The following is a 13,623-nucleotide window of genomic DNA, read 5'->3' as shown; positions in this document are numbered from 1 at the left end:
CTGCCAACTAGACATCAAGCCATTGATTACTACCCTTTGAGCCTGACAATCCAGCCAGTTTTCTATCCACCTTGTAATCCATTCATCTAACCCATACGTCCTTAGCTTGCTTGCGAAAATGTTGTGAGAGACCGTAATGTTCAATGGTTAGAATCAGGGGAGAGTAGTGAGGAAGTCTGTGCTGCATTGGGAGCAAGGACCCAGGCTACAACTCATCTCACTGAGACACCTCCCCTCTGCCTTGTTCTCTTCTTCCTCACCTTCTCTTGGCTGGGAAGCAGCTTCAACCCCCTTCTGCGTGAGAAAGTACCTAGAACTAGGGTTATCTGCCTCATGAGCAAATGGCCTAACTGCTAGTCCAAGGGTGTCAAACTCATTCAGCCCTCTGGGCTGGCTGAGGGCCACAGGGCTGGTCTTTGGGCTGCATGAGACCCACAGACTGGCCCCATACATTAGAGCCAATATGCAGGGCCGGTCTGGCAAGAGCAGTTCATGCAGTATGTGCCCTAGGCCGTCCCCCTGTGCTACATGCAGCATGTGTGCTCAGTCCTGTCCCATTTACCACATGCAGAACCTGCCAGCTACAGCCCGGGGTTTGCCCAGCACGTGGTGTATGGGGCCACAGGGCCTATGCTGCATGTGGTGGCCACACTGGACCAGCCTTGCATGCTAGCTCTAGTGCATAAGGATGATTTGTGGGCCTGATACAGCCCTTGAGCCAATGCTCAGGGTTGATCTGGCACAGGCATTGCATGCAGCCTGTGCTAGACCAGCTCCATGTTCTGAGCCAGGGCCAGAATGTGCCATGTGGAGCCCAGGGCTCCACAGGCCAAATCTTGTCTGCGGACCTTAGGTTTCACTCCCCTGCATTAGTCTACTGAGCTAAACCAGGGGAGGGCCTCTTCCTCCACCATCTAATACTCATGAGCATGGGTTTTTGCCTGGCTGTAATTTTGGAAATCTGACTTTACACACCTATCTGTTCAAGTGTACGTTGCCACATACAATGTGGCAATGTACTCCATAGAGTACAGCCCTACTGAGCATGCTTGGTGGGCATGTGTGCACTTGCAAGCCAGAGCTGACTCCCAAGCTGTGCGTGCCAAAAACTGCAGATATGCAGCTGTCGCGCTTGGGTGCATGAAGTGAAACAGGACTTAGTTCACGCGTTTGTAAAAAACCCTTCCCTTCAATCATGAGTCAGACTCGCCCACATCTCACGTTTTTCTTAGACTGATGACCTATTACACAATTATCCATTTGGGAGAGAAGGGGGTTATTTGCTTTCTGATTTTAAGATTTCACATTTCTAGGCTCTTTCCCACACTTAACGGGTGGGACTTTCCTCTAAAACATGACCAAAAGCTGCAGCTCTCATGACTCCAGGATCTAGGACTTGAGGCACAGGACCAAATGTAGCAAGATATTTGATAAGATCTCAGTGAGTAGCAACACTGCCTCTGCGTGGGCTGAAGGTGCAGAGTAGTAGGCCTGGGCACAAAACTGTTTTATTCTTCCTCTTTTTAGGTAGTTACTGGGTGCATCTACATGTGCAAATGCTCCAGGATGGCTTTACTCTACAGCAAATTACTCTAGAGTAAACCCACCCCGGGCACGCATGCAGGGAAGTGGGAGCAGCTTTGCTGCTCATGGCAGCAGTCTGTTCCTGCCCCTGCCAGCCCTAGGCTTCCCCTAGGTGCTAGCCCAGGGGTTGGCAGGGAGCATGGGGCCAGGAGACAGCGGTCTCCTGGAAGGGGCTGGGACATTGCTCCCTGTCCATGGGAACTGCCTGCTGCTGGGTTGGGCTCCACCACGAGAGCCCAGGCAAGGATAATGTTCTTCTGCCCTGGCAGCAGGGAGCTCCCAGCCCCTGCTAAGAACCTCCCAGCCCTGAAACTGCAGGGTGGGGCTGGGAAATAAGCATCTCCCTGATCCCAATCCCAATCATGGGGACTAGGAGCTCCCTGCTGCCACAGCAAAGGGACATTGTCCCTGCCCAGGCTCCGGTGGTGAAGCCTGCCCTGGCAGCAGGCAGCTCGTGGGGGCAGAAAGCAATCTCTCATCCCCTACTGACCAGGAGCACATTTACACCGTCACATGCAGTAAGTAATCGGAAATAAGTTTGCTACTAGTATTTACAGGTAGCCGATTTACTTGTGATTAGGGCAAATTACTGCGTAGTAAGTATCTGCAGGTATAGATGGTGATGCTTGCTGCACAGTAATTAGCTTTCATCTTGTCTCCGAGTGCCAGAGATTATAGCATCAAGGGAAACAATTCTTGACTTACAGGCTGCTTCTTAGACCCCTATAAAATATCTGTCGAAAATAATAACAACAAGAAAGCAAGAAGAAAAATGGGTCGAGAACTAGGCCTAGATTTCCCCCTGATTGCACCACTTTTAGTTCAGTGTGACTCCACGGATTTCCAAGGAGTCACAGTGGCATAAAAGCCTGGTGTGACCTGACAGAAAACCCGGGTATCTTTGGTCCCATTCACCCTTCAGACCTACTGCACTCACTCTGCCGGCGCAGAGAGGACAAATTAGATCAGCCTTCTCCTATGTGTTTTGAAAAGTGCAGTGCACTGTCAAAATGAAACCCCTGCATTATCATTTGTAGCCGTGATCAAGACACTTACCCCCGCTACCGCTAATAATGGCTTTTTTTTTTTTTTTTTTTTTTTTTTTTTTTTTTGCACCGGTCCTGGAAGCACTGCAATACCAGGTCAATGCATGGAGTGGATGGAGCACGCTCCGGTTCCACCACCCAATACCAAAAAGAATCTGCTCAATATAGACCTCCTATGGAGGACATTTGATCTTGGCATTCTTAAAGTGAACCGGAAGAAAGCTCGGTTGGTTAGTCTGTGAAGGTGCACATCTGCCCTGCCTTCCTCCTTAAGAGAAGTCCTTCTTCACGTGCCCCATCCGAAGTTGTCCCTGGTGCGCCAAGCGCTATTTCCCTCGCAGCTAGAAAGGGAATAAGGATTTGCAGCAAGGGCCGTGATTGGATCCGGCGGGCGGTGAGCTCACGGCGGAGGCCGGCCCAGGGCGAGGGAGGGCTGGTTTGCGACACTGCCTGGGAGGATATTAACGGGGCGAGGGGCGGGGCCCGGGGCAGCCGGTACCTGTGCTCGCGTCCCCGGCGGCGGAGGTAAGCCCCGGCGATGGAGCGTTGGCTGCGCGAGCGTTCGGCGCCCGGGCACGTGCTTCCGGGGCGGGGGGGGCACCCGGGCGCGTTTCTGCGCCGCCCGGGGCTGTTTTGCTCCGCGGTTTCTCTGCGGCTCTTCCCCCCCGCGCTACATCGAGCTGGGTGGGTGGGGGAGGGCTCAGCGCCCGGCTCTCTTCCCTCTTCCCCGGCTCGGGCCACTGCAGCTGCAGCTGCAGCTGCTGCTGCGGATCTGCGGGAAGCAGGGGGTTATCCCTGGGCGGGGGGGAGTCCGGAGGAAACAAGTGGGACCCGGCCCAAAGTTTGGGAGCCGAGGCGGCGGATGGGAGCCGCAGATCCGTGCCGGAATTGCTCCTGACAGCAAGTTCTGATGCTGCTGATTTTTTTATTATTATTATTATTATTATTATTATTATTTTATTTGTTAACCCCCCCCCCCCCAGCGAGCTGTGTGGAGCTGCAAGAAGAAAAGCTCTGGCTTGTGCTGCTGTGCTCGGCGCTCCCGCGCTGCGGGTCCTGGTGGCCGGGGCCCCCCGCGGGCGCCGGGCTGGGCTGCCGGAGAAAGGAGCCTTTGGGGGCTTTGCTGTGGTCCTCCGTAATTAGCAGCCCTGAGCAGTTCCATCAGAAGACATAAAAGCAGCCTGAGCGCGCCTCCGGGCCCTGGGTCTGACCGCAGCTTCTGCTTCAGCTCACTCCCGTTTCTTTCTAGCAGCCGTCTCTGATCATGAAGAAGAAAGCGGAGGCTTGGAGGGGAGGCTCGGCTGCCTGGCTCTGAGCCACAAGTTGTGCGCGGCGCCCCATGCTAGGAGATGCGTTTTCCATAAATAACTGGCTCGCACATACTGTGCCATGGGCGTAAAGCCTCTTGAGACAGGGATGACTTGGTTTTGAGATAATCTCTCTCTGTGCGAGCGACAAAACTGACCTTTAGATAAAAATGGAGGACTTTACGACCAGGACCTACGGGACCAGCGGGCTGGACAACAGACCTCTCTTTGGAGAAACTTCAGCAAGGGTAAGCTGGGAGTCTTGGTGCTCTCCAAAATCTCTCCATCTAGTGCTGGCTGATAAAAGGGGGCTTTCTTACTTTGATCTAGAGTGAATCGGTGATCTGTAGAGCCTGTATTTTGGGTGTTATCAGGACTGTGAAAAACTTAGCTCATTTTTTTTTATTTTATACACACACGCGTGTGCACACACACAGCTTTCTTTTATATAAGTTTTTCACGGTCCCAAAGCCTAGACTTTAACACAAACACCAAAATCTTGAGAACTGACAACACGCTTATTAAGTTCACTAAGTACCTTCAGTCTGTGAGGAGTCACTGAAGGTAGGCTCTGTCTTGAGACATTAACCTGCTTTGACAGGGAGGAAATTACTTTTACACCCCTAGCATTACCTGTATGTCTGTGGATCCGGCTGGCGGTGAGCTCACGGCGAAGGCCAGGCCCAAGGTGAGGGAGGCTGGGGGCTAAGAAGGAGACTTGTTTGAGCCAAGAGAGGTTGTCGCTGGACTCGTTCAAAGAGCCTTTCTAGGGTCCCGTGCACGGGGCTGAGACGCATGGCTCTCAAAGAGCCTTCTTGCAGATTTAATGGTGTGATTTGTGTAATGTGAACTTGACTTTCTCGACTGCGTATGCGTAGCGCATGGTATCAGTTGCTGATCATGTTGTTGAATCGTCTAATAATGGACTCTTGTGCGGAGTGGTCATCGCACATTTTCCTGAGCAAATTACTTTAGAAGCCTCTGGATTTTCCTGGGATTTTGTTCGGGTGGTAGTTCCCAGGAGACTGGGAAGGGGATGTGTAATTCTTCATGTTAGGAGTATTTCATCCCTGAGCTAGTTGCTCTTGCTTTCTCTCTCTGCCTTGTTTCACCACCTGTAAAATAGTGATAACGTCTGTTACAGAGCAATGTTGAGAACTGAATTGAAGAATAGTTATTTGTTAAGCATTCTGAACCTGAGCTGTGCTATGCAAATGTTTAGATGTAATTTTAGATCTGTTGTAAGCAAATAGAGGAACTGCTTTTTGTAAGAAGAGTACTGGTACTGTTCCTAGTTAAATATGCTGTGCTCTGAAGTGGTTGGGTTCCTTTTTATTGGGTTAAATGTTGTATTTCTCAAAATGCAGAATCGGGTCAACTAGACTACTTGCAAATTATTGCAGAAGTGCTCAAAATCTTAGAAAGGCCCTGCAAAACTGAAATGCCTTTGCTTTGAAAATATCAAAATCGAAGCATTTCTACTTGCATAATGAAATCTCTTTGAAATTTCATTTGAAGAAAGAGAAAGGAAATATGTATCTAAAGATTGCAGATCAAACTTTTTGTGTTTTTGTTTTCCTTTTGCCGTTGAACTGGAAAAGCATCTGTTGGCACAGACCTGCGCCCAGATCTAGAAGGATGTTTACACTAAAAGATGTAACGGCGTGTATAAATGTGGTGGGGTGGAGTATCGTTTTAAATATATACATAAAATAGAAGTTTCTTTCCTGCGTTCCAAGAATGGATATGTCTTGGGATAAAAGGCATCAGAGGTGTTTAGCTTGGACGATACAATTGGAGGAAGACTCCATTTATACAATAGCTTTCTCCCTCCAGGTGTTAGAGACTATTAACCTATACAGATCATAGCTTGTTAAATATCCAATTAAATGGATTAAAGTGCGTACAGTTCACCTAAAGGTAACAAAAAATAAAGTTGCATTTTAAATGCGTGAAGGACTCAGAAGGGTCCGTTGCTTATGACTCTGTGGTCGCGACTAAGCAGAACACAGCCAAAGACATGGCCTGAGACAACACAGAGAGTAAGTGCAAGTCTGCCCTTGAGCACAGGTGCTTGCTTCTGCACCTGTCAAATGGCTCTGTCACAACAGCCACCTCGAGCTAGTCCTAATCCTCTTCCCCCTGTCGCCTGCAGAAGTCTCCGTGCAGAGAGGACAGTGCAAGTTTGGGGCCTACAACTGGCTGCAGACTGCAGGCCTGACTTTCAGGACTTCTGCACACTGAAATCAGGGCGGGCAGTGGGTATCTGCACCTCTGGAAGATGGAGTCTCCATCTCTCTTACATCTACTGCTCTGTTGCTGAACCTGCCATCTGAGCTCCTTTCATCACCTTCTCCTCCTCTAAATTTGTTCTCTCTAGTGCTTGGAACAGCCCCTGTACCGTACTGTAGTGTAGCTGTCTGGTGTGGATTGTAAGCTTTTGGTGGGACAGTGGCTTGTCTCTAAAGTATCTTTTGTATCCAGTAGGCTGGACTGTACCGTAGGCCCTACACGGCCTACTTCCCTTCTTTTTGTAGCATAAATCATATGGACTTGTGCTGCCTGGAGCAGAAGGGAAGTTCTGTTTCTGTTGGATGGCCATGGTGTGCATACTGTGAGCTCTAGGATAGCTGTGGATCTGTCAAAACCAAGCCAGAGCTCTGCCTGAGCCTAATGACAGATCAGACGTGTGCCTTTAAGAGACACCAGCATGCATAGTGAACAGCACACAAGGAGTTGATGTGGCTAGGCAGGCAGGTACCCATTTACAGCTAGACCACATGGGGGGAAGCCCTTTAGCATGAGTCTGGAGTAAGGTTCAAGAAGGCACCTTCACCACCATGTTTTAGTGCCTCTTCAAAATGTACCTATTGACTGACTCTTTTCTGAACACAACTAATGCTTTTCCTGGAGCTTTCTCTATTCTGCCATTGTTACATGGACAAATCAAGAAGGATCAGTTGAGCTGCTCCAAATGGGGTAGGTGGGTAGCGAATATCTGTGAAATGGAGAAAGAGAGGATTAAAGGTAAAGGTCTTTGCTTTGTTGGATGGCAAAAGCCAGCAGAAAAGATTTTTGTCACAAATTGCTGTTCATAACTTTGCCCAAACTTTCAACTTCTGATACTACAAGTCAGGCCATACTGAAAACACCCTTCCTACCAGGGGCATATCAGGGGCTCCAGACTTAGCTCTCATGGAAGACCCCAACCCTGCAACAAACTCCTTTTGGGGGTGGTTTAAACTCTTCACACCCCATTACAGTATATGGTTTCCTTACATTGGACTTGGCTGGTGTTCATGACAGAATGGCCAGGTTTAAATTATGGCATTGAACTTGTACTTTCAGCTCTTACTACTTAATTACAGGTCCATCATCTAGCACTTATAGATGAAAAACTGTACTTGGCAGCCACTTATCCAGTGGCTGGAGTTTCCAAGTCTTTGACCCCTTCTGGCACACATCCACCTTGACCTGGATTTCTTTGTGTCTAGCTCATTTTACCTTCTCCTTTTTCCTATTCAGTTAGTGTGCAGGATTACAGGGAAGTCTGTGTTTCTTTTTGACAACTGTACAACTGCAGTGGTAACAGTATTTGGAGGGTTGCTGTAAGGGGCTGAGATGCAGCACTTGGACACTGCAGAGCAATCTACATTTCTTATTGTCATCATGGATCTGGGCTCTGAGATGATGTAGGAATGGGGCTGAGTGAAGAGCGTGTTGCTTGACAACTATGCTGTGTAGTGCCTCACGCTGGCTCACAATTGATGAGTGTGACTGATGGGATTTTTTTGGATGAACTTCTTGCAAAGGAGGAAAGATGGGGGATAGAATTGCTTCGTGAAAAAATTCTCTGTGGGCTAGAGATATTGGGAATAACTAGGGTTCATTATACAAAGGGCCTGTAATGAATGTTATTCAGTAACGAGCTGAAATCAGCTTACAAAAAAGAGATGGCCTGTCTTGGGTTCTGGATGAAATATTATGTATTCTTCCAAGTCTTTCTTTTGGCAGGGAGAGGGGGAACCTTTAGGCCTGTCTCCTGGGTAATTCTCAATTAAGTCCATGTACTTGCCTGCATCCTTCTGCAGTTTTTTAACTTTTGTTTTCTGTATGGATGTGGTGTGACCAGTCCTGCTTGACTTTCACTTCTGGAGGTGGTGCAGTTAAGTGACTTCTTGGTCCAGGGCTTTTTCTTTACAAGGGGCTCAACCTGTAATTTGAATGGTGGGCAAGATCAGGCTCGGAGCCCACAAAGGGTGCTGGGATCACTGTGGTTGAAAGGCACCACAGATCTGGCTTTCAGACGTGCTGAGCAAATGTAGCTCCGTCCCAAATCAGTCGGAGCTGCCGGTATTCAGCGTCTCTGAAAGTGGGCCCTTTACAGCCAATCTACTGCAGGCGACATAAGCATGTCCACAGAGGGGGATGCTCTGCGGTATGGGCTCTCTGGTTCTCTGGGCTTGTGTTCACACGCTGTCATCTAAGTGCTGGAGTAAACCCAAAGCTGAATGGTTTGATCAATCGCACCGATCATATTTCACATAAACACTGATGAGGAAAATTCTTTAGTGGCTCAGAGTGTGTGCAGCTTTCCCAGATTGGGAAGTGCGTTTTTGTTTGCTGTCTGAGAGCGTGATACATGTGGAGCCAGCATGGGGCTTTAAACAGAGGTCAGGAACGCAGGGAAATCTCTGGCCCGCTGGCAGCGTGCTTCCTCGCTGGATGGTCTGTGTGTTTGTTTGAGCGGTCCCGGCAGTAGAAGGTCTATCGCTATACACCCTTCCATGCCAGTCTACCGATTGTAGTACAGGGAGTAGTACAGCTTTAACAATATCGCTGTAGTTAAATAAAGCTGTCTTCTGTAGCCGAGCTGTGAGATGGCCTCAGCTGGTGCTGGGCACGTGGTGTCTGGTGACTTACCGCGACTGCTTGGAAATGAAAAGGCCTAAAGCAGGAAGCCTTCCTCTCGTACAGCTTTGCCATGAAATAGAAGTGCAGATCCGAAGAGCGGCATGCGTGGCAGAGGTGGTCCTTGCAGCCAACATCCTGCCTTTCTCATGGCTGTGATTCCAGCTTTCCTTGGGAGGAGAATGGTCAGAACAGGGAAAGGAGCAGGCTCCTTGGGAAGCAACCTGTGTATGTGCAGGTGATGTTGGCAGGGAAGGCTGGAAGAGTTTGTGACTTCAGCAAAGTGAAAGACAAAGCTTTTTGCAGCACAAGCCTGGCTAATGGAAACAAGGCTCCACTGCCCAGCGCTCCAATGCGAAGACCGAATGCCAGCACAGCACAGCGCAGCGCAACCCGCTGAGGCTGCTTTGTGCCTTCTCTACAGCAGAACTGCTCTGGGATGAGGGAGGCAGAGTGCAGACTTCCAGGCCAGCTTGGCAGACTCCACAGGAGGAAGGGAAGGGAAGATATTTGAAGGGAACAGACCGGGTACAAGGTACTCCTAAAATCTTAGTAACTGGGATTACAGCTTATGGGTAGAGGGAACAGGTAACTCCACATAGTTAAGGCTGCTTTATTTTTGCATTTACAAATCCAATTTTCATTTGCCTGGCTATCTGTATTGCTGCAGGAGCTAGGAGCCAGTGCAGAAACCCAGAAGACTGTCCTGTCTCCAAAGAGCATCTAGTCCAGGTGGGCAAGAGACGACATGCAGACAGGGTAATGTGAAGAAACAGTGGTGCAGTATTGGTTGTCAACTGCCGGGTGCATTGGCCACAACTGCTAAGCATGGTGTGTGTTATTTGCAGGCAAAGGAGAACTGGAAGAGGATTTGCAGGGAGCTCCTTAAGCTTGTGGGACAGCCTGGGAGAAAACACAAAGGGGATTGTTTGGCACTAATGAGGTGCGCTGAGAATGGGGAGTCGCTAAACATGAGACGATGAATAAGGGTGGGCACAGGCTGTGAAAGGGAAGACAAGACTTTCACTTCCTCTTGCATCAAATATGAGGGGATACCATTAAAATGATGGGCTCGATTGATCTTTACAGCAACATTTTGAGTGAACAGTAGTGGGACAAGGTTACAGTTCTCAAGGCCGGAGAGCAGAATGGGATGATGAAAGCTTAGATGAGCCTTTTAGCTGTGTGGATGACTTGGAAAGACAGTTGTTTGGGGAGAGAGACAGTGTGAGCGCCAATGTGCAGGAAAAGGTCTAGACCTTAAATGTATCCTGCATATGGTGTCAGATGTAAATGTTCAGACTAAAGCAAAGTGCCATGCTGGCACTTTGGGGGGGAGGTGTGGAATTTTTAGCTTAAAGGTTTTAACTATTTCTAAGGGGAAAATGTTTCTTTCCCCCCTCTGTGTGTGTGTGTTTAAAACATTCTTAAGACTCTCTATAGTACTTCCAGAATTGTGAGCCAGCGGTTTGCCATGAAATTGGGGATATATTTTATTATATATAAGAAATATATTATATATAATGTTATATGAAAGCCTCTGCAAACTTAGCCATGATTAGAAGCCTGTGAAAGACTGCAGGGGACACAGAGTTTTGTTGGAAGTGAGTAGCTAACATCTGGACATTATCTTTGACTTGGACTTCTTTGTGTTGTCTTGGATCCAGGGTAAAATCTAAATCCTGTAGGATCTGCATGACATCTTAGCTCTCCAGCCTTTCTTAGCCTGCTCTCATTATGTAACATCTTGATTACTGACAGGAGCTTCTCTTTCTGGACTTGAAAGAGTCAGTGTTGTCCCATTCAGATCTAACCAGAACACTGTTGCGTGGATCCTTTTTCTAGCCATGCTGGCCTTGCAGATATTCTCCTGCAATATGTTGGGACAGAAAACAGGAGAAGGCTTTAATAGTGAAGAGAGAGAGAGAGAGTAAGGTTTTTGCTATGGGGTTAACCAACATCGAAGCTAGCTGAGCTGAGAAATAGTTTGTCCTCCAAAATACAGAGGCACTCTTTTTCAGAAGGAGGATTCTGGAAATCCCAGAAACCCCTGCCCAATGTGTGCTCCAAAGAGATGAGGAAATGGAGGCAGTGGAACACAGGCAGATAGACAGATATATAATATTCTGCCTGTGTCATCCACACAGCTAAATATATATATTCTGCCTCTGTTCCACTGCCTCCATTTCCTCATCACTTTGGAGCACACATCCTGTCCCAGAACTCCCCTCTGGATGCAGTTTCACACAGGATGGGGCGAAAAAAATATAAATTTATATAATTTTTTTTTTTTCCATCCTGAGTGAAACGACATTCAAGAAGTCTATAGCTCTGACAGTAGTCTTAGGGGCCTGGCAAATGGACTGTGGAGGTTCAGCTGTCAGAAGGGTATACTGGATAGGATCATTGTCCAGTTTTGGAAGCATAAAAACATGCAGGTCCAGTGATTCAGTGAATCAGCCTGGTATGTGAGCTCAGCTTGGGAGTTCTTCTAGGGATATGAAACTAAGCTATGTGGATGGAGTAGTTTTCTGATTCGTTGGTTCTGGCTACCTCTTCTCCAAGAGTATTTTTGAGTAGAAGATCACCAGGGTTTAGCAACCCTGGGCTGTTAACTTGGGTTTTGGTTGGACATCATAAGGGACAGTAAAAAGAGGGTAACAAGACAGAAGGCAGGCAAGCCCTACGTACAAAACGGGATTTTTCAGTATGGTCCAGGTGCGTCAGTCACACATACAGGATGTTTTGGAGAACATATCTTTTCCCCAGCTCCTTCTCCCCTACACCCCTTCCCCCCACTTTAAGAAAAAATGAACAAAAGAGTATTGCCCAAGTATTTGAGGGGACACCCTGAGGAATGGAGTTCCTGAATCCAGTTCAGTTCCTCGTTCTCGCATGCAAACTTATCAAACCCCTTTCAGAAACTGGTCAAAGCTCTGGTCTCAAACCAGTGAAGTGCTCTGGTCTCACTACTACTAATGAAAGGCTGGTCTAGAACTGTGCGGGCTCTGATGGTTAGAAACCGTGGCCAACTTGTTCGTGTGCCAGCATTGTCCTGTAGCTCTGCTTCCTCCCTGTGCTTGGAGGAAGAGGGCCATTGAATCTCTTCTCAGCTTCTGTTTGGCTAGGCCAAGCAGTTTAAGGTTTTTTTTTTTAGCTTTCTTTGCAAGGTGGATTTTCTACTCTGCTGATCATTCTAGTAACCTTTCTCTGCATCTTTCTTGAATGTGGGTGACCAGAGTTGCCAGTGGTGTATCCTTTCTCCACTAGAAATAAATCCCTTCAAATGCTCCAGGATCATATTTTTTTTTCCCTTCTTTTTTTTTAAATTTTATTTTACATTTGGATAACATTTATCTCACAATCATCTTCTGAACTTGTATACCCAGGTCTTCATCACAGATTTCCAACTGATGGTCTCTTGCCCTATGACAGAGTTTCTTGATATTATTAGTCCCTACATAGACAACTCTCTACTCTACTCTTCAGTCTTCAAAGGCATTTGGTGCTCTCTGACATTCCAGTCCCATCTATTGACAGTGGTTTTCAAAAAGCAACATGTCATACTTGTGTTAAGGTTATTTGGGAAAATATTTAAATTGTATTAGCCTGAGGACTGCTCCTTAAGGAATTCTTCATGTAACTCATCCTTGGAATTCTTCAAGAGCTGGTTGAACAGATGCTTGGCTGGGATGGTTTAGTGGGAGATGATCCTACCTCTATCGGGGACTGCATTAGATAACCTCATGAGGTCCCTTCCAGCCCTACCTTCCTATGATCCTATAAATTCTTCAGCCTGATGATAATTCTGCTTTTCAGTCCAACTTGTTGTTTCCTCTTTAGCTAATTTTCTTGCCATGCTCCACTTTCCTACCTCTAATTGAGTCCAAGTATCATATGTTCATGCCTGTCATTCATATCTCCTTCAGACATTATGGTGCTGGACAGGTTCCTAGGAACATCTCATGCTTTGGTTCAGTTGAGGTGGTCTTTGGCTCCTTGTTTCATGAAGAACTGGACTTGGCAGTGCACTCTGTCTGAGAGCTCCAAGGCTCCTGTCCTTGGGAAAAGCAGAATCTCTTCAGGAACTGTTTCCACGCCAAGTCCCTTTCTGCATTTTGCTTCCACCGTCATCATTTCTGAGTTTCAGCTAACCACCTTGAAGCTATAGACTGACTTCACACTGATTTTTGGAGTGGGTTTTTGGTTGCTTGCATTTTCCAAATGTAGACCCTCCCTCCTTTTCCCGTTTCCTGTATTTCCACAAGCAGAGTTGTCATAGATTCACAGAAAAATAGGGCTGTAAGGGACCTCTGAAGTTCATGTAGTCCAGCCCCCTGCCAGGGGCAGGATAATCCCTTTCTAAACTATCCCCAAACAAATCTTTGTCTAACTGGGGTGGGCAAAATGGTGGATCCAGCCAGCAGTCAGACTCCATTTCCCAGCAGCCCCTGCCTATGTTGCTGCAGCTGGTTTCCATGGAGACCAGTGCTGGCAGGGCATGGGGCAGGGTAGGGAGCTGCTCCAGAGCTGGGGCTGGGATCTTGCTGCAGTGACAGCATGGTCTGGAGCCGGGGTGTGCGGGCAGTGGGTCACAACTCTGCCTTGGCTCTGGACCACGCTGTCACTGCTGCAAGATCCCAGCCCCAGCTCTGGAGCAGCTCCCTGCCCTGCCGCACACCCTGCCAGCACTGCTGGGGCAGGTCTCTATGGAAACCCTAGCACCACCGCTCCTGGGGTCTCTATGGAAACCAGCTGCAGCAACACAGGCAGGG

The 13,623-nt window shown here is 48.0% G+C and overlaps 1 protein-coding gene across 2 annotated transcripts in view; it reads left to right on the top strand.

Moving 5' to 3' along the window:
* Positions 1 to 13,623, top strand: part of TMEM243 (transmembrane protein 243) — a 46,604-nt gene that overhangs the window by 15,100 nt on the left and 17,881 nt on the right. The window contains exons 1-2 of one of the 2 annotated variants that reach the window (XM_019543664.1): positions 3,101 to 3,155; positions 3,880 to 4,185. In XM_019543664.1, the coding sequence (XP_019399209.1) occupies positions 4,108 to 4,185 (78 nt within the window). In that variant the 5' untranslated portion in view covers positions 3,101 to 3,155; positions 3,880 to 4,107. Of the gene's footprint in view, positions 1 to 3,100; positions 3,156 to 3,879; positions 4,186 to 13,623 lie in introns of those variants that run through there. The other variant, XM_019543663.1, reaches the window with a different exon arrangement.

Source organism: Crocodylus porosus, unplaced genomic scaffold, assembly GCF_001723895.1.
Source record: "Crocodylus porosus isolate Cpor-Errol unplaced genomic scaffold, CroPor_comp1, whole genome shotgun sequence".
NCBI classification, from domain to species: domain Eukaryota; kingdom Metazoa; phylum Chordata; order Crocodylia; family Crocodylidae; genus Crocodylus; species Crocodylus porosus.
This window is presented reverse-complemented; position numbering and strand designations above follow the sequence as displayed.